At 33.9% G+C, this 26,390-nt stretch overlaps 1 protein-coding gene across 14 annotated transcripts in view; it reads right to left on the reverse strand.

The window, feature by feature from the left end:
• LOC107995243 (octopamine receptor beta-2R) overlaps positions 1 to 26,390 on the reverse strand; it is a 167,412-nt gene that overhangs the window by 9,906 nt on the left and 131,116 nt on the right. For 5 of the 14 annotated variants that reach the window (XM_017052622.3, XM_062077486.1, XM_017052623.3 and 2 more), the window contains 3 exons: positions 9,909 to 11,172; positions 9,049 to 9,279; positions 1,991 to 5,849 (listed from right to left, as the gene is read on the reverse strand). In XM_017052622.3, coding sequence (XP_016908111.1) covers positions 5,759 to 5,849; positions 9,049 to 9,279; positions 9,909 to 10,900 — 1,314 coding nt within the window. In that variant the 5' untranslated portion in view covers positions 10,901 to 11,172 and the 3' untranslated portion in view covers positions 1,991 to 5,758. Of the gene's footprint in view, positions 1 to 1,990; positions 5,850 to 5,930; positions 6,029 to 9,023; positions 9,280 to 9,908; positions 11,173 to 26,390 lie in introns of those variants that run through there. The other 9 variants (XM_062077491.1, XM_062077490.1, XM_062077489.1 and 6 more) reach the window with 4 other exon arrangements.

A 26,390-nucleotide genomic window follows, 5' to 3' on the forward strand; every position in this document is an offset into this window, starting at 1 on the left:
TGGTCGGCAGTGTATTTCTATTACGTTAAGTTATTGAGAATCGAGAGGACTTTTACTATTGAGATGTATGTTGATATATAAAAAAAAAATGCTTTATTAAAAAATTTTTCATTTTACATTTCTGCACGTACAAAATTTATTATAAAAAGGGATAGCTTTTTTTTTCTAAGCTATATTGTTTGGTTAAAGTGAAGATTAATGAACAAGTTTTAAGAGCAATATTTTTTGGCACGTCACTGTAGAGAGTAAATGATTTCTAACTTATGTAATTATACTGATTTATATTTAAATAGTTTTGGAATGAAAAATATATATATGTTTTTTTAATATAAATAGAAGAATATTTTCCGTAATGAATAAAGTGTACATTTTATGCACTTAATATACGATATACGAATATGGTGATGTAAATTCTTTGGCATTACTCGTCTTGCATAGGATATTTATGGCAATGATATTTATTTTTGTTTATTTATATTATTTCATTATTTTAATAAATCTAATAAAGAGCAATAATATATTTGTATTATATTATAATAGGATTAAATTATTAAATTGGAAATAAAATGGAAATTTTGTTTTTGGAGAGATAAAAGGATTATTGTAAAATCTGAAAATTAAAATGAAAAATTGAAAAATTAAATTTTTATATTGCTCTTTATACGATGTGAAATTATTTAAAATGAAATATCGGTAAAATAATTTAAAAATTTATTTAAAATAATATTGTATTTTGTAAAATCGAAGAATGAAATGTAATGGAATTTAAAATTCAATTGAAATACGTTGATGAATGAAATTTATTTTGTGATATTATGATTTTAATATTGGGAATAAAAATTTCGAAATTAAAAATACAGAAAATAGGAAAATTCATCAATAAATTGCAGAGTATATTTTACATTTTACGTTGAATTAACCAAAATTTATTCGATACGAAAATTTATTTGAACAAAATTCGCTTAAGGGTTACAAATCTCTTAAATCGAAAAAATGATAGAAAAAGAAAAAAAATTTTGCGTTTATTATTCAATATCTGTTAATATGTAATAGATGTGATGCGATTAATTCTTGATTTAGACATACATAGAATTATCGGAATATTTTTTTTTTTTCAAGAAAGAGTTAAAGATGTAAAAAATCAGATGAGAAAATATTAGTTAGTTCGCAAGAATTTTTTTTCTTTTGAACTTTAAAAATTTTAGAAAATTGGTTAATTCAAAATCAATATAGTTTCCAATGTAAGGAACATAGAAATATTTTTCTTTAGTCTTAGCCAATTAATATGTAGCATAAAATGTTGTAACATGTAGATTTTAACTGATAAAATGTACGATCATAAAAAGCTCGTAAAGTAGTCTTGAAGTTGGTTCGTTTACGAGACTAATAAATGAATGTTGATTGTTTGATGACCTATCAGACTATGCAACGCATCGCATTTCTTGGAAAATTGTCATCTGTTTTTATTAATATGCAAAAAGGAATTTTTATAAAATGATTATTTGTAGAAGAAATTCAAGATTTTTATGATGTCTCGAATGAAATGAAAAATGAAAAAAGAAATAAACGATGTTAAAACGATAGGTGATCAGAATTTTTCATTATATAATAAAAATTATTTTGCCATTAAACAAGAATGAATAATAATAATCAGTTTATCAAATATAGGAATATAGGAAATTTTGTATTTTTAGATATCTTTTCTATCTAAAAATCTTTGCCAGGAATTCAAAGGAATCGAGGGATCTTTTTCTTTTCGAGTGAAAATTGATTAATCAATTGGAGGAAGCATAAGTCGTATTAATCTCAGGATTTCCTATAAATCGTTTTATTATTTTATGGAACTAATTGTAGGTTTTTATCATTCGTTTCATTTCGTATTTAAATTTCATATTTTATCATAATCAAGATATTTCTTTTTTTCATTTTCCATCGATTAAATTGGTAAGACATTAATAATCGTGACAACAAAAAGAAAAGAAACGAAATATGACATTTAAAATATAATCAAGTTTTATTTCTAACAGGTTAATACAAAAAATGAATATGAAACAGTAAAATCCATAATTATAGTTTCCAAAATATTTCTTCTTTTTTCTCTCTCTCTCTTTCTCTAAAAAATTTCACATATGAGATATGCATGTATGTGCAATATTTCTTTCATGATATCGCTATATCCTGCAGATATTTCGAAAACAAACGTCGTTCATCGACGTTTATTACAAAAAGAAATGCAATAAGGTCAAATGAGAGATACTCGATAAAATAAAATAAAATAAAAATTTCACAACGAAAATTCTTCAATATTTTTTAATCCATGATATTCTTTAATCCTTTAATAATAATAATAATGAATAAATACATAAATATAAAGATTATAAAACAAATTAATATTCGAGCGATAATTTATTACAAGTTTATACATTAACAAAAATTAAAATATCTCGTGACCTTATAATTTAAAAAATCATAATTTGAAATGTTATCACTTTCAATAAAAAATAAACGAAAACGCAATCTTCGAATTAACGTTATATAATTTTCTATCGACGCATTAGCTATCGCTGATTCATTATAAATATTGACACGCGGGCTATTATTTTTTTCCTTTTTTTCTTTTTTTCCTTTTTTTCCTTTTTTCTTTTTTTTTTTTACAAACTAAAATGTAGTCATTTATATAAAAGAAACATCGTATCTTCGACTATCGATTATCATGCTATTGAAATAATGCACGTATTTACAAACTATTTACAGTGAATGTTAACACGCGAATTCTATCACAGAAAAACGATGACATGAAAATTAAAAAAAAACGAAATGATATAATTAATAAACAAAAAAAAAGAAATCGCATAATGTTTTACATACATATATAATATCAGACTTTAATTGTAATATTGCTGATCAATCGACATGATTATTTTTTTTAACATAACTTAAATTAAACGAAATATTCCAGGATGAATTAATATTAATTAACAACTAAAGGACGCGTACGTCGAGTTTAAAATAATAATAAAGCCTTGTCTAATTAAGACTCTAATAAAGCGACGTTATTGCATTGAATTAACTCTGTTTTTTTTTCGCTTCAATTTAAGAATCTTTTTCTATCCGATCTATTTTAACGGATGATTCGATGTCATTTGTAGCGAGCCCTTTTAATCGATCCCTTTTCTATCGATTTAATTACTCGAGACACTTTATTCAAACTTTTCTTCTTTGGAGAATCCGAATGGCGTGGCTACGCGTTAATTAATTCGAATTGAAGCTCGCGTGGGATTTTCACGGTGCCTTCGCTAATTTTCAGTGCGAAGTTCATTCAGTCCACAACAGGGAGTGGCTCTTTAATCGAATTGCTATTCGTTCTACCGGCAGCATATTTTAGTATATAAATCATTTCGTCTTTTTTTATAGATATTCGTAATATCTCTCTTTACTTTTCTCTTTAAATTAACGGAAAATGTTGATCACAGAGACTTAAATATCGTAATATCAAAATATAAGGGTTGTAAAGGTATAGTTATTTTCGTGAATTTATTTTAGATGAAGTTTCTATCTCGTTCTATTAAAGATCGTATATTTGATCGTTACTAATTTTTTCGACGTGTCTCAATTTTTGTGTTTCTTTCGTTTTGAACGTTTTGAGATGCAATGGAATTATCCTGCGAATCTTGTAAAATAATTGGATTAGAAGCTAAAGTAACATCTCAGACGGGATAAATATTCCTGGTAAACAAATGATATTAAAATCGACTATACGACTCTTAACGATTAAATAAAATTTACAAAGATGATGAAGACATTCGTTATCCGATTAAAAGATTAAAATAAAAATGGCATTTTTACAGTCAGAATATAATATTACAAATTTTTTAATTAGATGCCTTTGCAGCCATTCGACGTAACTTTAATCCAAAAGTAATTAAATAAGTTTAATAAATAATCTAGAAACAAATTCAAGAAGCTACGAATATATAATTATTTTTGTGTATCGTATTTTAAACTATCGCGTTTTCTTCCAAGGAAGACATCTCTTAATTGTAAAATAAATAAAGAACAAATATATTTGCTATTTCGAAATCGCACGAGAACAACAAATGTACAATAAACGTACGAGAGAATAAAAGATTCAATATTTTTTTTCACGTAACTTCTGAAAGCAACGATTTAATAAATATCCGTTTAAAAACAAATAACATTAATTAAATAACAACGCAAACAATAACAACGATCTTTGGAATTGTACATCACGGTGTCGTGATTTTCTTCTTAAAAAGAAAAAAAAAAGAAGAAGAAAATTCGCAACAGACATATCGTGCAACGTGTCGCGTAATAACATTATCGTTGATGAGCAATACCTACTAATTAAATTAACAATAACAATGATTATACTCTCCACGCAAACTTTTCCTTCGAACACGAATCAAAAATTATATGGAATTCTTATTTAATTCTTATCGAACCTTCGTTCTTATTGTACACCGTCTAATATGGGATAAAATCGATTATCAAAAATGGACTCCACTCTAAACTGTGCAATCGATAAACTAATTACATCTCCGATCGTTCAATTTCATCCGTAATATCTTCCACTTCTTCCAGTTTACCATCGATAAACGATTTCGAGCGCACTTGGCCACCCAATAGGATGCAGATTATTCGAAAATCGAAAGAGAATCGGACGAAAGTGGATCTTTGACGAGCTGATCGTTTCTTTCCTCGAAAACGTCCTCGTCCTTCTTTCAAATTCCTCGAAAAACAAAAGACGCGATTTCTCCATCGATCGATCCCTCAATTGCGTGCCTCTCTTCTCGTGAGATTTTCGTTTAAGAATATATATATATATCTTTGGCAATGCAACGTGACCTATGCGTTTCACGCGCATCTCTACCTGTCCTCGGTGTACATCTCTGTGATCGTTTCGCGATGATGTACGATTCTCGCGTATCCCTGTCCACGCGTGCTTCCGGTTCCTTTCCATTCTGATGGAATAAACATTTGTTTCCTGTCTTGGCTGTTTGCTACGTAACATCGTGTTTGAAATGATATCCGCGTTATCGTAACCGTCTCTCCTCAGGAAACAAACTTATTGTTTCCTTCTTGCGTATTCCTGAATGTATCACTGAATGAACACCGTTTTGAACTTGACACGTTCGATAATCTTGTAGGAAAATTGGAAAACAATGAAACCATGAATAAACGCAATATTCGGTTATTGAATTTAATCATTAAGCTTGATTGCTTTCGCGATTGATCGAACGCGAATATAGCGCGATTATACATTATCTCGTGTGGTCCTTGATTATCTCAGACGACGTTTTCACTAAAAAATCTATCTTTGAATATCTCGTGAATCGGGTTTAACACTGGAAATCTTTCTTCCCATTACTCCCATTACTGATCTACGATTCTTGGAGTCGCTTTGACGCAAGGATCACGCACTTGATCCGAATGTTTTGCCGGAAACCGTAAACACGCGACGCAGATGGATAGAAACGCGAGCATTTACTTGGCAAGATTCGTGTTCCGCGAGTTTTTGGCAAAATGGCGCAGAATCTCTCGAGGCTAACACGTTACGTATATATCAATCGACGATCGACGCGTCGTTTTACTTGTTTTGTATATATATGTGTACATGTGTGTGTAGGCAACGATACGGATGTATAATTTGTAGGTGGGTGTGTAGGTGTTTATGCGTGTCTTTTTCTCTTTTTGTTTGCATCGCGAGTGAAGTCGATGGTAGAAAATTGCTCTTCTTTCAGAGGCTGCTACCGTACTCGCTCGATCTTCGTCGGTCGATGTGTTTGATGTACGTCTCCGAATATATGCTCTTAGTGCGATCGTCGTACCTGAAAGTAGAAACAGACAGTGGCACCAATACGTTTTGTTCGACGTTGTTCATCGAATTCAGGAATTGGGATGATTGTTACCAGTTTATTCTCATTTTTATCTGAAGTTTGCAATTGGGTTGAAAGGCTCTCTGTTGTTCACTTTGTTTTCTTGTAACATTGATTGTCCCATTTGAAAACTATATGGTAAAAATACATAATAAGTGATCTCTTTGTTTTGTGTTTTCGCTATTTACATTATTTTTTATTCATTAATCTACGAATCTAAAATTAATTTAAATATTATCGGATTTAATAATAAAATTTTAATTTTCGAAATTAATATTTTCTCTCGAACTAGTAAATAAAATATGGAAACGAAAAAATTAACAAGGACGAACTTATTACGATTTATCCATATAGTCTTCGTGGAATCGTCACCAAAGAAGTTTTCATTTTTGTACAATGAAAAATATTTTACGAATATTTCAAGTATAATTTTTAAAAGTTAAAATTTGTATGCACACGTAAGAATACTTGCAAAGAAAGAAAAAGAGGGTTTTTTTATATTTCTAATAGGATTAAAATATAAATCGTTACACAACACAAATTACTTGTTTAACTATTCTCACTTTCTATACTCTCGATCATTTTACTTTTACTTTTACTTTTCGGTCGTTGCAATTAACTAAATACACCAACATTCATTCGGTTATCACGTTCGATCAAATTCAATTTAATTACGCTTAATAACGTTTAATTAAATATGTAATTAAATCGATTATTAATAATATAACATTATATACAATATCGTAGAAAAATTTTGCTTATTCGAAATAATTTCAGTTGTAAATAAATTATTAGTCGATATTAGATAATACATTGTTTTCTCTTATTTTCAATTATTCCAAATATTCGAACGAGAGATTTTATTTCTATCATATTCAATTGCATTAATTTGATTTCAATTTGTTTTTTTTTTATCTCGATCCTCGGTTATTGTATATCTCTCGGTAATACAGCGTTCTAGCGTTGGGTTCGACAACGTTCCAGTCGACTTGTTCATTTTTCACTTTTAATTAAACTTTTATAAATTTATAAATTTGATCGCATTTGATCAAAAAAAAAAATTTGACACGTTAAATCAAATTCTTCGAACGTATACCATTATTAATATCGTTGTCAACAATTGTTTCAATCGTTGTCCTTCTAAAATATTATAATGAAATAGAAGTTTATAAATTCGTGTAATGCGCGTTTAATTAACTTTACGACAACGAGACGTGACGTAAAACATGATCTACTTCCACCAATGCAAATTACTCAAATAATATTTTCGCGTTACGCTTAGCTTCCAGCTAATTTATTTCCACTATAACCGCTTTACGACTAAATTTTAAACGCTAATTACGAGGTAACAAAGCAACGAAAAATGGGAAACAAAGAGAAACAATGAAATAATAGAAATACTCGAAAATATTTCATTTAATTTATCCAAAAAATTGTATCTTATTTCTATCGAATTTCTATTTTTTTCATTGATATAATCGAACTGTAAGCATTTATGCTTTTTTACGATATTTTTAATTTTTAACGATGAGGGAGTGTGATTCAATGCTATTATAAAATATCGAAACGTTATTACAAGACGAACGAGAAGAGGATCAAATGTTTTAAATGTATATTATTCCATACTGTGTTCATATTATTATACGAATATACGTTAATTACATTTTAGAAGAACAACACCTAATCGAGTCGCGAAGTTGTAGGAGAATTTAACAGCAAAATGATCGTTTTTGTTATCAAATATGAGAACGAAGAAGAGTGAAAGAACAGGACAACTATGTCGAATTTCACGATCCGTTTTTTTCTTTTAGAAACATTTTCATTTTGAAAAAGGATTAGAGAGAGATGCTCATGGATAGAAATGAGTACGCGTTTCTCGAGTTAGAATCTTGGAAAAATCTGTGGATTCTAATAGTGACTTGGATTTTTACATAGATCTTTTGGGATTCGAGATTATTTAAAGATCGAAGAATAATATAAAGTTTGTGGAAAAATACAAATTTTTGTTCAGAGAGATTTTATTAACTTTTGTGAAATTTTATTTCAGAATTTGACATTATATCACGAATAATTACGAAACAGTGGTTTGCATACTTTCATTTTCAACTAAATATACACAATCGTTTTAATTAAATCACGAGAGGGAGATATCCAATCGTACGAAACGAAATTTCATCACGAATCGTATTAAATGAACATGTAAACACGTGAAACTTGCATAATTTCTCTAATCAGTTGACAAAATTAATTGCGGTGAAGTTATTACACGATGCGTAATTTTCATCGAGAAATAAAGTTACAGGGATCACGTTGTCAAATGGAAGAAAGGTGACGTATGTATCGGGCAACGTTAATTAAATCATTCGCGGACACGCGAATTCGTTTTCTAAAATTATATTCCACGCGACGAATCGTGTTATTTATTGCAACTATTTGTCGATCACGAAGGATAAATTATTTCTGCGTTTTCGATGACTTTTATCGAACGATCCAATAATTATCGTTATTATTATTATTAATGCATACGAAATCGTCGTTCTTAAGTTCAAATATTAACAGGGAAATATCAGGATAAAAATATCAGCGAAAACGTGAATTTAATATCGTGGAATCATCGAACGAACGAAATGCGAAATATGTATGAAATATATATATATATGTATAAATATTTTTGAATAAATACGTATAGAGAGTACTCAGGCTCTTCTTTTTTTACGAAAAAGTGCTCTTTCATATTCGTGGAATATGAAAAGAAGATAAAAACACGGAACAAACATAAGGGTATGAAAAGTACAATTATTAAAAAGTTAGACGAAACGAGTAACAGACCTAATTAAAATTTAACCATCTCCACAAAATTAATCGAATCCTTCCCTCAAATTCTCGACCAAGTAATTCGAAGGTTGTTCAAACTCGCGAAACGAACACGCGCGTTCCTCGAGTCTAACCAATTTAGCAATCGCGAACGTAAGATCATTCATTCCCGCAACCACTCGTTAATAAATCATGCACCAGATGTCGTACCAGGAGTACGAAGCTAGAGAGAGATCTAATTCTATTGAGGATCAGGATGGACGAGAAATAGAAAAAAAGGGAGAAGAAAAAGCGATAGAATGTAGTGCGTACCTCGACGTGTCAGACCAGATCGTACCTTAGGGACGGCCGACGGAAATCGAGCGCCTCGAGATCGGACGGCTCTCGTCTGCAGAGCGAGCAGAACGCGCACTGCAGAGTATTCTTGAAAGCTTCTCGGAAGTCGCGGTTGAAGTACGCGTAGATCAACGGGTTCAGCGCCGAATTCGTGTACCCGATCCAGAAAAGCAGGGCGATCACGACGTTGGGACACGGACAGGATTCTCCGCACAACGTTGTGATAACGTACCTGTGAACACAGATTTCACAGCGTCAATGGATCTCTGTGGACGATCGAATTTGCGACGCGTGAAGATCCTCGGGAATGGTTATCGATCGCCATTATTAGGAGGACTCGCTCTTTGATCGAGCCTCTGAGAATATCGTGGAACGTCAACGTGGCGCATAAGCGAAAATTGTTGAAATTGGACGGAACGAGAGCGAAGCATACGTATTCGGAATTTTTACCGTGTTCTTGTTTCGAGCGGGAATCGGGGCGAAACGTTGTTTCGCGTAAACCAGTTATCTCCTTCGACACGCATAATTAATCGTACGCTATCGTAACGAGACCAATTGAATCCATTAACCGAACACGATCCATGTGCGTCACTGTCACTCGGTTTCCACGTTATAATTAAACTAACGATTAATCTAAAAATATCTTGGACCTGAATCAAATCAACGACGATATACGGTGTCTAATTTGTCTATCTATTGAGGGTAGTTTAAAAGAGTCTTGTTTCGAGAGAAAAACAAAAGAGAGGACGAGAGACGATGATCGGAAATAAATGAAAAAAAAAAGAAACGAGAAAAAATAAAAGAGAAAAAAGAGGGAAATTTATCTCCTTGGCAAGATGCGGGAGATCCGAAAAGACGCACCACAAGAAGAAGGGCAACCAGCAGAGTATGAAGGTGCCCATGATGATGCCCAACGTCCTGGCAGCCTTGTGCTCTCTCTTCATCTTCATGATATTCTTATCCTTGGTAGGCGTGTGCAGGTGATTGGTACTGATCTCGTTCAACGTCAACGTCTTGGAGGAGCCCGCGCTGTTCAGCTCCCCGTTCAAATTATTCAAATCCTTGCTCGGCCTGTGGCTCAACAGCATCACGTTCCCCATCCTGCTGTGCATTTGCTTCTCCTGCCTGTTCGCCTCTTTAAACACGGCGAAATACGTGAGCGTCATGATGGTGCACGGTATCCAGAACGAGATGCTCGACGAGAATATCACGTAAATCTTGTTCACCTTAAACTCGCATAACTCGGGATGGTTCTGCCTGTGCATACTGTTCTCAGGCGTGGTGTACCATCCCATGAAAATGGGCATGAACGAGATGAACGCGGGCAATATCCAACAGGCGAGCAGCATATAGGCGGCCAGCCTCCTGGTCATGATAATGGGATATTTGAGCGGTTTCACGATCGCCCAGTAACGATCCACCGAGATGCACATCAGATGGAGGATGGAGCTGGTGCTGAAGTACACGTCCAGGGAGTTCCACACGTCGCACATGAAATAACCGAACAGCCATTTCCCGGTCAATTGCACGCTCGCGTTGAACGTCATCGCGAACATCGCAACCAACATGTCGGCCAACGCTAAAGAGACCACGAAATAATTGGTGATGATCCGCAGCTTCCTGTGCCGCATCACCGACACCATCACCAACAGATTACCGAACACCGCGGTCACTATGATGGAGCCCAACAGGCAACCTTTCACGATCGTCACAGGCACCGACAACTTTTCCTCGTTCGAGTAGCTCGCGTTCCCCAGTTGGCCGTCCTCGGTCGAGATGCCGTTCAGCAGGGTCGTCACGTCCACCGAGGACACCACCTCGCTCGATTCGCTGCTCGTCACGATCGTCGTCATGCTCGTCGCCCCACCGCGTCCTTTCCCCTTCCCCTCTTCCTCTTCTTCTCCTCTGACGGCCGCGGCCGGCCTTAGGTCACGGACGTGGCTACGAGCCGACGTACCAGCCTGGCCTTCATCCTCCCGACGGGAAAAGGGCGTTGCCTTCCGTCCAACGATTCCCACCTCTGTTCCTCTCTTCGCACCCGAATCCACGGATCGCGATTATCGTAGCCTCCTCCGATATTTTCTCCTCCCTTCTTTTATATCCGATCTTTTCGTCACCGCCAGATCTGCAAAATAGAGAGAGAGAGAGAGACATTCGAAGCTGTTAACCATCGCTTTGATAAATCTATCGATACGTCGAGCAAAAGCGATACGAATAATAATTTCTCGTGGTAAAACGTTTAGGTTTCTACAAAAAAAAAAAAAGAAGAAAAAAAGAAAATTCTAATATTGGATATTTCAAAACAATCCTTTCTCTCCATCTGTCGTTCGTTCGTTTCATTCTTCTTTCTTCTTGTTAAGTTTTATTCGTTATTTTTATAAACGGTCGAAGAAATCTTTTTATTCGTATTTTGTAGAAAAGTTTATTCATTTGTTTATTAATTTGTTTATTTTTTTTCTTTTTTCGTAGTTTATTCAGAGATGGCTTGAACGATTTTTTTTTTCAAGTTCAAACATCGAATCGAATGAAACGATTTTACGGCATTTCAACGCGATATCGAAGTTCTTCTCGTCTCGATTGAGGTTTTCGACACGAGAGGGATGTCAAACGTACTACTAGACGACCCACTTTATTCGATTTGTTTGTACTACTTGCTTAATCTATTCGATCCATTATAATCATTCAGATTTTCGTTCAATTTATCCAGTATGCACGGTAGTGATATCGTGTCGTTAGATTTACTTTTTTTCCCCGAAAATGACGACAACACTCGATGAAAATTGCGCGTACGATATTATGAATTTTTATATGGAACACGATATCGCGACATGAATTGAAATTTAAATTTGAATATATCGAGAATATTTTTGAAAATATTTTACATTACTTTAACTTGAGAGAAATATTAAATTGACAATTTTATATTTTATGAAATACGAGCTGTCGGCAAAAGTGGTTGAATTTTCACTTGTTAATAACAAATCGATTATTAAACAATGTGTAATATTATATCTGGAATATATTGTTATAATATATTCTAATTTAATGCGACAGTTCTATCAAAGAACGTATGAATGGACAAGCGTTCTAAATTTCAAACTTAGTCACCGATGATGGAGAAACAATGAAATGTTATCGAAATAGGATAAATCGAGCATGAATTGTCTATTTTGCATATCGTTGAAATCGTTTCGATCCCTAAATTATTTTATTAATAACAATGGAAATCGATGCTTGAAAATCAAGCTAGAAATTTTATAGAAATATCGTAATTGTTGGCACAAATTTACAAGCTTTTCATTTAAAACTAAAACTAAACGTCACGATATATTCAAGAACTCGACGAATGACTTTAATTTTCCTCCCGGGAATTTACATTTATATTTGACGGAATACGAGCTGTCGTGTAATACAAAACTGGTTGAATTTTCCCTTGTTAATATAATAACAAATCGGTTATTAAACAATGTGTAATATTATATCTGGAATGTATCCTCACAATATATTCTGATTTAATCCAAATTTGTGAAAATTGCATCTTCAAAGAAACTTGAACAAAGAAAAAAGAAAGAAAAAAGAAAAAAATAGAAAAGAGAGAAAGGAAAATACGCGATCGATGAAGAGAATCAACTACGATTTCTCGCATTTTTCCCTCGCAACCCACGCGAGCAGAGACCCTTTTGTAAAACGACTGTGGCGCTAGTTCCCCGATTGTCACCACTCGAAACGAGGACGCGGCGGAAGAATGAGTGACCTTGAATGGAACCCTCTTTTTCTGCCATCGTCGTCTGTCGTCTCCGGGCTTCGTTGACCGTGTCGCGACAGGGCCGTGTCAAGTGCACTCCCGTTCCGCCCGTGTAATTTATGATCCGCTATTTTTGCGCCACATTTGGGTCAATTATGCCAACGGCGGCCCGATGAGAAACACCCCTCCTACTTATTACTCGAAAAATCCTCCAGAGTACTTTTATTCTTCCGCCACGACAACAGTATCGGAGATTCGCGATCAACAGCATCGATTACGGACCTTCGACGTTTTGCTCTCACAGGGTCGCGTTCCTCGCGGGTTTTACGACAGTTTTGATCAAGGATGGTCGCGTAATGGATCGCTCGATCCTCCAACGATGCTTCACGATGCTTGTTTTAAAGATTCTGCCGCGCATTTATATTTAAATATTCGCTGTTTATTTTGAGACGATGGAATATAATTCTAGTCCCAAAGATATTGGCATTTCGATCTTCCATAGTGGAAACTTCCATAGTCGAATCGATTATATCGTCGCGATGTATTGAGAATTCGAAACTGGACTCTTGATCCGTCCCAGAAATCGTTCTAACGTGTTTCGACTCGAGTTTTGACTCGAATAGGTCGAGAAACTTGTTGCGAAATTGTTCTTAAATTATTTCTTGAAAAGGAGAAGAGGAGACAGGCTCTTAAATAAAATTACGAAACGAAAAACGACGAAAAATGAACACGTTTATCGTTATCGATTTTTAAAAATTTTATTTTACATGGTAATAATTTCGATCGAATATTCTCGAATCGTATTTGGACAGGAGTGGAGTTTCGCTTTGGAATATTATTATCGTTAAAATATTTTAACTTGATTAGATAGATTAGGTAATTGTATTTATTTTAAATATCGAATGTCTTTATTTACTCCTTTTATTCGTGGCATATATCCCGTTATTTTAATTTTAATCATTATATCATTGTATTAACTTATTAATAAGATAATACTACGTTAATAGAAACAAGATGACGTAAGATTCGATAAATAACATCGACGCATGGTTTTATATTACGCACGAACACTATTTATAATCAAGAATATCATCTTATATACATTGTTCATATTGTTATAAACAAACATATATTAGGAGAATTGGCTATCATCCAGTTAAGCTTTTATTTGGCTTGTTACTCGAGTAACACGATTCGTATATATTATTTCAACTAGATCCATTAATCCGATCACTGTTTACAACTTGTTACTCGAAAATCGATTAAACATTAATCAAGGCGTCGTTTTGTTCGTGTTTAATGCGTTGAATTTTTATCGATATCGATTACGACAAATACGCTTCATTACCAACTTCTTGGAGACAATCTTGGAACAAATCTGGAAAAATATCGAAAATCGGGGAGAAGACATTTAAAAAGTAAACAAAAGATATTGGTTGAAATGATAAGAAAGAAAAAAAACCAGCTACGAAAGCATAAAATGAATGTATCGATGAAATCAATAACCTATTGACACGAACGATTAAACGTGTACACGAAATATAAATGTTTGAGTGACAACATATGACAAGATACAGATACAACGTATAACAAGAAACTCTGTTCCCCGTATATTATCCGTTTCTGAAACAAGATTTTTGCCCTCGACGTAATCTACGAAAGCAGAGAAACAAAGTGTCGCGCGAGGGCCATTCATCTTCCGCAAGACACGCTGTCAAGCCGCCATATTTCCAAACAAGTTTCTCTCTTCCGGCGGTCCAAGAAATAACGCTGACAGCCATTTCTAATACGGTGACCGTAATACGCGTCACCTGAGGCGACATCGGAGAGCACGACCTTGACGAGATATTGGAACGAAGCTCAAGGGTGCTATCATTCTTCGTGCACGGTACTCGAGGACGATCGTAACCCTCGTTCACAGCGATTAAAAGAACGTCGAGCTAAGATTAGACCGCTATAGACCACCGGTACGTTCGGATCTGGGTTAGGTCTGCCATTTCTGCCTTCGTAGTTTCGATCGTCAATTCTCTCTGCCACTAGTAATATATGTATATATATATATATATAAAAAAAGAAAGATAATAATAAAATCTTCACGATTCTTCTTGATAAATACGCTATTCGTTTTGGATATCCAGTTTCGACCAAATTAATTGCACAATTTTTTGATGGAAAAACTCGAATCGATCGATCCGATTACAATTGATATGCTGGTCGATAAATTAAATTTCTCAAAGGATTAAATTTTCTTACACGATAATAAGTAAGAAAAAAAAGATATAATTAACGATAAAATTATTTCTGCCAATTTAATCGTCGCAACTTCGTTGAAATCAATTCCCTCGAGACTTGATTAAAAGGAAGCTGCATTCAAAGTTCGATAAATAACTAAAGGAATTCTTCCTATACACCCGACTGATTCAACAGCATCCTCGTAGATCAAATCGATATCGAATCGAGGCGAATCGACTCGAAAACTATACACGTCGAAACGTCCACGTTTCGGCGTAATATTTCTTCAATTGGTGCGTTATTGGTCTCGATTTCGACGGGTCGATAAACCGTTAAAACGTATGATCAAGTGAGAGAAAGAGAGAGAGAGGATCGAGCAAGAAAAATTTGATAATGTCACCCCACGGGAAAGGCCACGATCGATACCAATTTATCTTCCGGTTGAAACGCGATTCATTGCCGCAATTGCACGATGCAACGTCCGCAACACGTGATCCGTTTCCTCCATTTCGCATGGCGTGGAACTCGATTTTCTCAAAACCTATCCAATTGTGTGGCCGCGCCTCTCGAAATCGGATTCGTGTCTGGCATTCTTGTTCACCGTGATTCAAATTATCTCCTCTTTCGATATACCTTCGTCGCCTCGCGATTAAAAATATATCGAATTTTTCCAGTTCAATAATTATATCGTTCGATTTTCGTACGTGCAATTATCTACGTTCGTTCACAAATTTAACGTATATTAATAAAACGTTAGAAAGGGAATCAAAATTGTACGATTACGTCATCGATCGACGCGAACATCTTTTTACACGGAATACTTCTTATAAAAAGAAAATCAACAACGTTTACGATGTAATCTTATTTGACAAAGTGCACGCGTCGACGCGATAAATTCTTCGTGTCTAGCTACCAATGTTACCATATTTATCCAAGTTTCGCTATTTTGTGCATCGCGAGTCGCACTATTCCTCCATAAAATATTATCGCCCTTCAGCTACGTTGACCCGTGCAACGTTCGTTTTGCCTTTTTCGTTTTCCGATCTGCGACTCTCCTACCTTTTGTCTACGGTGTTTAAAATTTGAAAAAGTTCACGGTTCCCCAGGCGTTTTGGAATTTTAGGCGAATAGAGTACATATTTTGGCCGACTTTATTCGATCTAGACCTATAAACTCGCGCAAATGGACCGAAACGATTTGAAAGGAAAATTGTGAAATTCGCATGTCGCGTGTAATTCCGGGAAAAATGCTTTTTTTTTAAAAAATCGCTTCTTAAAGTACTTATTATTGTTAATAAATGCCAAACTAGGACAATAATTATAATAATTTTTATTAAAAAGTAAAGAATCTAAAGAATATCGTATATATTTTTTAGGATCTTTTAATTCAACGAATTTGTATAATGAAAGCTTGAATCACGATATACAAGAATCTCCACGAGAAATAATCTTTTTTAAAAAAAATTTTCAAAAAATTATTAAAAGTTATAACGTATAATTAAAATACTGGAGTATAAGATGATGAAAGTTTAACGAGCGTTATTCGAGTTATTTATTTTATTTATTCGCGACAAAGATCCGTGGTTGCAAGTTTTAGATGCCTAACGAGAAACCTACTAACCACAATCGTAGTCGTCTCGTGAGATTTGAGAAAGTTTTAGATAACAAGTTGCATGTTGCTCGTTAGGAAGATTATGTTGTTCCAATTTTAAAGTTTTGCAATAATAATAAATATTCTTACTAATTTTCGAGATACAAAGAATAATTGATTCGTGAATATTTTTTTGATTATTAGAAGCAGAACTTGGAGTTTGCATTATTGTAACATATTTTTACGATTTTTATTATTCAATTTTCCTTTTTATATATCTGACGTTTATTTGAAAAGTTAAAACACTAGAAAAGAGAATGTTCCAATCCACCGATAATAGTTTAATTAAAGGACTCGTTCTTCTTCGCTAGATATTTCATTCCCTGGAAAATGATACTTTCACGAGAACGATCGAACAAGTGTCTTTACTCTCGCTAGAAATGGTAAATTTCCATTTTACCAAACGAATCTCATTTTTCCGTCTTTAACGAAACGTCGTTTCTACTCGTCAAACTTTCGTAAAAGTGTATCTTGCCGAAGAATCTTATCACCTTTCATAATGGCGACGAACTTTCATTGCGTCAAAATTTATCCACCCTGATTATGGAAAACTGTTATTTGAATTTTAAATACATTCGAGATATACGGACTCCAGAATTCACGTACACCTTTATCAAAGTTTATGTCGCGCGTTGGAACTCGATTTAGATATAAATAATGCGAGTGTTCGCGTATATAGAACGGAATACCGAGTTTAAATTTTGAACTCGTTACGTAGTTTACCACGCGTGCTACGTTAAAAATATAAACACCGATTTTATCGATTCTGCATAGTTGCGAACCACGTTTCAATAATACGAGTGTGAGAAAATGGGGAACGAGTTTCCATTAAAATCGATATAAACACTCGACACTCGAAATAGACGCAGAGTCGGAAAGACAAAAACTTGCGTGTGATATGTTCCTTTGATATGAACTCGATAATCGTGCGAATGCATATACGAATACATTTGAAAAATTATAATTTATTTATTCACATTTCGGACAAATGAGACGAGGAAAGAGTAAACGCACAAGTGCGTTTTATTAAGGAATAACAAAAGTACGAAATAAGAGAGTGGGAATGAAGGGCGATAAAGAAGATTTACGCGTTTCTGCACTCCTCCTCGTATTACGATATCATTTTTCATCCGAAAAAATATGTGTATCTTTTTAAATAGAAAGCTGCACGTTATCCGCAAAGATACATCTATAGATTTCTTTTAAAGTTAAACGATCCGTAACACGCGTAGTTTTCGTTCCAAGGATAAAGCGCGATCGATTAATTAAATTTTGAAGAAACGATTTTGACAATCGTAATAGAAAATAAGACGTGGAATAAATAAATGAAAGAAAAAGTAATTTTCGTCTAATTATAAACATAATTGAAAATACATTAACGTGCAAAAATTAAATTTCATCATCGGGTAATGTATAAAATACGCTTATCCAATAATTTATATAATAACTTATTAATTTTCTCATCGTTCAAGCACAAAACTCGATATTTTTAAGCTCGAATGGAGAAAAATCTGGTGTGCTTATATAATGTTTATACATTGTTGCGAATTCTGATAATTGTGAATAAATTTTCAAAACTTTTGCTACGCTAAAAAGGAGAAAAATTCCTTAAAAATTATATTTGTATACGTAAACACGCAATTGGAAATAATTCGGAAAAAGTGGAGTTTTGTAATTGACTCTGTTACTTGAAAATTTACGATTTACAATAGTAAGGCGAAGACGGATCGATTTAAAATATTTGTAATTTCAATTGGAACCGTGGTATTCGAAAGATACTCGTTGATATAAATTAAATGCACATTGTCCGGAAGTTTCAATTACACGAGAACCGCATCGAACAAGCTATTCATTAATGAATTGCCAACGCGCAAAACAAATTGATCACGTGGATTAACGCAATTTAACCTAACAATAACCGGTAACGATTTCAGTTAATAATCGCGTGAATAGATTCGATGCATATTACACGATTCTAATCGTGTTCCATCCGATTTCATCGTTCCGTCTATAACTTTTTTTCTTTTCGCTAAATTAATAAATAATCCTTCCGTTTTAAACAGATGTCCGATACACTGTTACGGTTCGTATTCTAAATTGGCTTAAAAACTATTCTTATTTAGTGTGAAAGTTTCTCCATTCGACTAGTTAAATTCGTCATTTTATTTTCCCTATATTATCCCTTTTATGGACAACTATATTTTTTTCGAATGCAATTTTCAGTAACTTTCATTCTTCTTTCTTTTTATTGCTTTAGACTTTGAAAAGAAGCAGAAAAAAATTCTGGACGTATAAAACTTTTTGCAATAAAAATAAAAACTCGTTTCGGAGAAATTCGATAATGGAACTTGGTCTTTAGCGATTATTTACAGAAAGTGTTGATGTATTTATAGAATATCTTTAAAGAGTCGATTTTAGAGGATAAAACAAACGCGTGAAAATTGACATAAAACCGATATAGATATACAAATATAAATAATTTCAATACAATAATTAAATACAATATGCTGTAACAAGTGTCACTTTTTTCAAAAGCTTCTTGTTTCGTTTTTTCAATTTTCAATGTGTTCATAAAATTTTCTCTGTCGCTAAAATAAAATATAACGGAATAAAATACTATATTCAAAAATATTTGCACTCAATGCGAGAAAATCAATCGATGACAAAAATTGCATCGTACGAAATACATCCATCAATGCGAAACAACTTTAAATGTTCGAAAGATAACTAATATTCAACGTTTAGTGGAAAACGAATAAATGTCACGATAGATGTCATTTTTTAAATATTTATTTCTCGTTTCATCGATCAAAAAAAAAAAAGAAAAGTATGTATGGATGTTGATATGCTTGAAAGCTTTAAAGCTTCTTTTTTTTTTTAAATGAAATCGTATAATTCTTAATGCATTGACGATTATTTAAAGAAGTATAAACTTATTTATATCGAAAAATCGTCGACTTTAAGAGATACGTTAACGTGAATTTTTAAAATTTATACAATTCCATCAAAAAAAAAAAATCAAACCATTGAACTCGTCAGAAAAATTATCCATTATTGAAGACAAATGTGATATTTCTAGTGATTAAATCATTTTATTTCTTCTAAATATAAAATACACGTAAAATTTACATTCTAACGCCGAGGTATACGTGAGAAGTCGGGTGTAATAGCGGAAATCGTGCCAAGAGCTTAAGTCTCGGTAGCCACGTTCGGTCACGAGCGCATAAGCAGAGAATACTCATAATAGCGTTTAAGAAGATGGGGAATAACGTGTAAAGAGCGAGGCTGGAAAATTCTGTGGAATTTGCATGATCAATGACTGAATTCAGCCTTGCGTCAGCCTCGTCCGGCGACGCTTAATGAGAATTTCTCGCATTTCCAATCGTCCACCACTCGCCCGCTTTTGTATCCTCGCTAATTCTCCCCTCACCAAACCCTCCATAAATCCATTTAGTCGACGCACTACGGAATGGCGACGGGGGAATTCCGTCATCCAGTCTCCCGATGGAATTCCGCCGACGCTTCTTGTTGGCTGCATCGAGCTTCCCTTGATTTCCTTCCTCAGTATTTTTTTTTTTTTTCACATATTTATTTTCGTTTCTTCCTCTTTTTCCTCTCTCTCTCTTTTCCCCCTTTTTCTTTTGCTTCAATCGTAAAACGTCGATTATTTTTTAAACATGATGATTCTTTGGATAATTGAACGGGAAGAAGCAAATTTAGCCAAATAATTAAATAATTAAAGAAATGAATTATAAGTAAAGCTATCGTTCGTAGATATTCGTTGGATATTTTTATATCCATCTTCGACGATAGAGTAAGACGAGTGTGAAGATAGATTTGGACTATTTATCATCATTGAATCATTATGATAGGAATTACATAAATTATGTTATTCGCAAAAGATTGTAATTAAGGTAGAAAAAAATTTTTATCGATCGTAATTTAATAGATTTTTAGATATTATTGTAGATAATTTTAGCGAAATCAGTGAAAAGGAAAGAAGGCCAATTTTTGTCGATATCGATTTAATTAAGTAGAGTTTCTACGGCGAACAAACGTGTCTTATATAATTATAAAAAAAACACTGGAAATTCAATAAAACGCTTTATCAAATTTATCGTCGAAAATTTCTCTCTCTAGGATAAGAGGAAAACGATTTAATACAATGATATACAATACAAAGGTAGCAAGCTATTTTTTTCTGAAATTTCCATAGATATAGTTTACAAGAAATTATGGTGTAAGATAAGAGATAAATATTATATTTTAAAATCTCGTTGTTACGTAATAAAAAACACGAGATAAAATTTATAGCAGTCGAAAAGATTGAATATATATAACGGAATTTTAATAAAATAATTCTAGTCGTTGGAGGGAAATAACCAAGAAAAAGTTGAGAAATGATGGTATAAAAGATAAATTATGAAAGAATTCTGAGCTTCCTACCATCGATAGTTATCAATATCGATCCTTCCTTCTAGCTCGATCGCACGTGTCTCGATTGTTGGAAGAATAAAAAATTGACTAGGGATTATCGAATTTCTAGGAAACGACAAAATGATGTCCTTCCTTATCTCTTCCAGATTAAAAAAGATTAAAAATTTATCGGTCTCTATAATGTATTCGTCTTCCAACGGGGTTGAGTCACAATGCGAGGAAAATGTGGTTCGACGTGGAACGAAGGTTTACGAGGCTTTGACATGCAAAAATGTGATAACTCAAATGCAACAGTTATCATAAAAGACGGAGATTCACTGTTGTTAATTTAAGAATAAATTAAGAATAAAAGTGAAAAAGATTTGATAAAATAATAACGTAAAATAATAACGTTTGGTTAACAGTAATCTAATTGTAAGCTATTTTCTCGATATTACTCGTCGTTCGACGATTAAATTTTAAATTATACTACATATGATATAATTTGGCTAATGTTGTCAAGCTTTAATGTTGCAAGCCTAGTAATACTGTACACTGTGAATTAATAAGTATCGAATATCAATTATGTACGTAATTTATCTTTCACTATATAGGTATGCACAGTCAATCACAAAAGTCTTCGTACATTTTATGCAAAAATTTTCTTTCATACCAATAGTTTTGAGCGCGTGAAACATAATAGAGCGATTTTATATTAACGGAATGTATGTACAATTCATTATACTATACAAATCTTTGTTTAAATCAAGATTTTTAAATAAGGTGGATTAATATTTTGAGAAATAATATATCGCATAAAGATTTCTGTGATCGACTGTACGTTATTATTTTACAGCAAATAATATCGTCCTTTGATGTGATATATATTCAATTTTTTCCGCGATCAAAATAAACAGTAGTTGATCAATATCAGCATCACGTTCCATAGATTATAAATTTTTTTCAAGAGAATCATTCATCGACGAAAAATATTCAATTAGAGAAACTTAGTTCTTTTTCTCGTTTGCTTCGATCTCGAGCGATTCCTCTTTCATGATCAACGATGGACGATTGAACTCGAACGAACCATCCCCTGCCATCATTTCTCTGATAAGAGCTCGATAAATCAACCGAGATCTTGGAGTGAAATATACACTGGCGCAATGGTTCATTTAATTAATGGACCTTTCGGTCCGTATCACGAGAATTTATCGGAATACAGTGTGTAATTTTGTTTGCTCGTCATGGCGAAAGATCAAGCTCACGAGTATCGATCGAGCAAAATATTCGAAGAATAATTGTTAAAATAATCCGCTCGGTGTAAGTAAACAAAATTATATTTTGACCAAACGATTAATAAATCGTACGTTTATATTCGTAGGAAAAAGAAACGGTACGGGTATTCTTTAACGATAATTAACGAAATAAAAGTTGGAAGAACGTTTCGATCGTATCGTTGCAAGGTACGGAAACAAGAGCGAGTAAAACTCGTGCCGCCCGCTTCCATGCACGGTCGATTCTCATAAATCCAATCGATTCTAGACCTTATAAGGTCATTGCTCAGTGGCGGAAGTTCGCTAGCACAAGGAGTAATATTTACGATATCGTTCCAATTCCTCGCCTCGAATAATATTTCTTTCCACGGATTTGAATCGAAGAGATACGGCATGCGTATGATTCACGTTTACCACGGTTGAAAGTTTACTATCGTCTCTTCGAGGACGTAAACGGGTTAAACGTAACGCTTGATACCACGTTACGACCTTACCTTCATTTATAACTACCGTTGGCTAAACTCGAGACCTCGAGCTTATCTTCGCCATGCACGATAACGAACGTGGCGTCGTTCGATTAAAATCGCACGAAAACAATGCTTCGTTGTGTGCAAACTTGTTGAAAAGGGATTTTTTTTTTTTTTTTTGGAAAATATGATCTGGCCAAGTTTATTATCCGTAGAATCGATGAAAGAGAAATATATCATTACCGTGATCAAGACTTATTAATCCTGGAATGGATTAATATCTTGGATTGTAACGCATCGAATATCCTTAAGTAGCGGTCTAATAATTGGAGATAAATCAACGTTGATTGATCTTTTAACGGTCCAATTAAGATGACGAGTTGAACGAAAATAACGAACGGAAGGAAGAATCGAATCGTGCATCGCACGATTAATCGCGGCGAGAATAAACGAAGGATAGCCGAAAACGGATCGACTTTCGAACATTGGCCTCGGTTAAGTCGTCAATTACGGGACTAGTCGGCAGCACGCGCTAATTCCCGGCAAAGTGAATATTAATTAGCCCACTCGAAGGCAGGGTCTGATTCCTGGCCGGAGTTAATATCGACTCTGCGGCTCTTCCTCGACTCGATTACGGCCACGTGTTCATGAATAAGTAATCGAAACCCGGTAATGTCCGCGCTTCTTCCTTCCGGATAAAAATACTACGATGGACGTTGATTGCGCCCGAACCAAGTTAACGTACCCTGCTTATTTCCAATAAGGAATTTTTCGAAAAATCACCACCAACATATATGTACATACGTGCGCGGGTATTATTTTATTCCTCGCGCTTATTTTTATTTGATTTTATCGTATTTATGACGATATTTTGTGGCAAATCTGGATAATTTTTTGAAACGATACGCCTTTGTGGATCGTGCTTTTTTACGTTTTCGAGTTGTCGGGGATTAATCGAGTTGAGGAAGATTAAAAATTAAAATAATTTAGAGCAAAGTGGCAGAAAATAGCGTGCAACATTGACGAAGAGGATTGATTATTGAGTAAAAAAAGAAAAGTATAAAAGCAACGTAGGCTTTCGTCCGCAATTAGACACAATTTAAATAAATTCGAGTAAAGTTTTATCGAAACTTTTAAGCGATGTTAATTCCCATCGGTATCGATAAAACTTAAGTGGACTTCGATAGCTCGCGGACGAGGTGTACCGTGCCATAACTCGGTTCTAAGAGATTCAAAATAACCATTGCATAAAAATAAAAATACGTAATAGATATTAAAACAGACATAATAAACATTTATCGAAAACGATTAAATTTTACTACTCTTTTATGTGTAATTATATTTTTAATAAATGTGGAAAATCAATTTAATAAACGTCGATGTGTACGGTTATTCTCCGAGTAGAAAGTTTAATGCGTTCGTCGATTAAAACATTAAACTGATATAATTAATTGGCATTGTAAAATTTTTCAACTCTGTTTTGTTGCCACGAAATTATTTTTGAGTTTTGATGCGAGTTTTTGTACGTTGCTTTGGGAAAAAAGAAAAAAAAAAGAAAAAAAAAGAGAGTAGTACTTTCATACCAATTAAGTAACAATCCTATAATTCTACAACGTTTCGTGTTCGGAGCCATTCTGAGAAGCAAGAAATTTCTTGGGTGCATTCTCACTCGAATATATTCTAATATTTATTATATACTTATAGCATTCTTTAATCTATTTCAGAGAGAAGTTTCGTTCTCGGTCGAGAAGTTGAGAATAATACGGAATATTCATTTTGTTTTTTCATTTAGAAAGTTTCAGAATTGTGGAGAGAGGAAAATAAAAAGAAAAGGAATGTATTATAACTTTAGGGAGGACTGCATATTGGACCTTAGAAAAGTTTTTATTCAATTCTATCCTTGACATCTGAAATATTGTAATTAGTTTTTTTATATCATATTTTTAATTCATTATTAAGTAACGAGTCATAATAATCATCGCATACTTTGTACTTATTGTTCGTTATAGTCGATTGATTCTGACGATCTCTAGTTTAGCCATTCCTGCGCGTAACTCTATATAATTATGATAAACTCATTGTTATACTTTAACTAGTGATAAACTAGTAATTGTTCAAGCATACGTAACGTAATATTTTTCGTACAAAAATTACGAATTGCGTCGAGCAATGCATTAAAAATTATGCATATAAAATTATACTAATTATTGAAATAATATTTAAACACGAGATCAAACGCATAATAGGTATAATATTATCTCGTGAAAATGATAAATTGTTAAATTTTTACAAAATATACGACATATCGATTCTTCGCTACTTCATCTTTCTCTCCGGAAGTCCGCGATCACGGGTGAAAATCCGAAAGTCATCGACCATTATCGAGCTGGGGGGAGACGAGAAAAGGCTCTCGGAAAATTTTCTGACTATCTTCGAGGTGGATCCCGCGATAACGAAGAAAGAGGGCTCATGGTCGAACCATCTCAACGGAGCCTACAGCTGTTAGAGAAAAGATCCTGTTGTGCCTCCCCATCGAAAACGTGCTCCGCTTCTTAACGGCTTATTCGCAGAGGCCTCGGCTGGTATCGACAAGCGAGACGCGACTTGGAAACTACTGTGCTCCCTCCATTTGCAATTTAACGAAACAACCGACCACGATAAGATATAACATTTCCATTCTCGATTTGTTCGTTCCAAGGCGTAATCGTGTAACGATAAAGGAAATGTTTATGATAGATCATGTACAAAAGGCTTATTAGAAACGATAATGATAAACTTATCGATATGTGACTCATGGATTATCGTCGTAATTATTAATCAAAGATAATGTGTCGTCGAGCAAACTACAGGAATATAAAATAACACGATCGATACGAATCGTGGGAGATCGTGGAGGATCACGGAAGAAATGTAATTACCGTTTAGCAGTTTTGGCTAATTATTACTAGCCTATATATATCGTAACGACGAAAGGGAAGAAAAGGGGTGGAAAAATGTGGGAGAAAGCGCCGATCAAAATAGCCAATTAAGCGCGCAAAGAACGAAATCTATAAAAAAATATCGTTCACAATGTTTTCAAGTTCGCACGATTCTTTTTTTGTATTCCATCGTTCCAGCCATTCGACTTCTCGCGGGACAGAGTTTTCAAAGAAATCTCGACATCGACATTTGCTTGATAATCGTTCAAAGTATGCACGCATCGCGCATTCCTCGAAACGGCCTCGCTTCCTCCAGGGATATCGATCACGCGAAAATTCGGGTCCCTTTGGTTTCTGGTTCGTGGAGAACTTGTGTATTAGTTTGTCAGCAAGTGTGTCAACAGTTGTGACGACAAAGATCGATAAGTAATTACCCGAATATGCGAAAATGAAACTTGCGGAAACGTTGGAAAAAGTTTATAAGCGTGGAAGTTAAATAGAATGTGAAATGATTTTGATCGAGGGAATAAAGGAGTTGTTTGCGATACTCTGAAACGGAATTTCGGAATTATCGTACAACAGATGTACAATATTTTTGATAAAATTGCAAGCATAATCCGCAAATGAGAAAAAAGGTTACG

This window comes from Apis cerana, linkage group LG7 (genome assembly GCF_029169275.1).
Source record: "Apis cerana isolate GH-2021 linkage group LG7, AcerK_1.0, whole genome shotgun sequence".
Lineage (NCBI taxonomy): Eukaryota > Metazoa > Arthropoda > Insecta > Hymenoptera > Apidae > Apis > Apis cerana.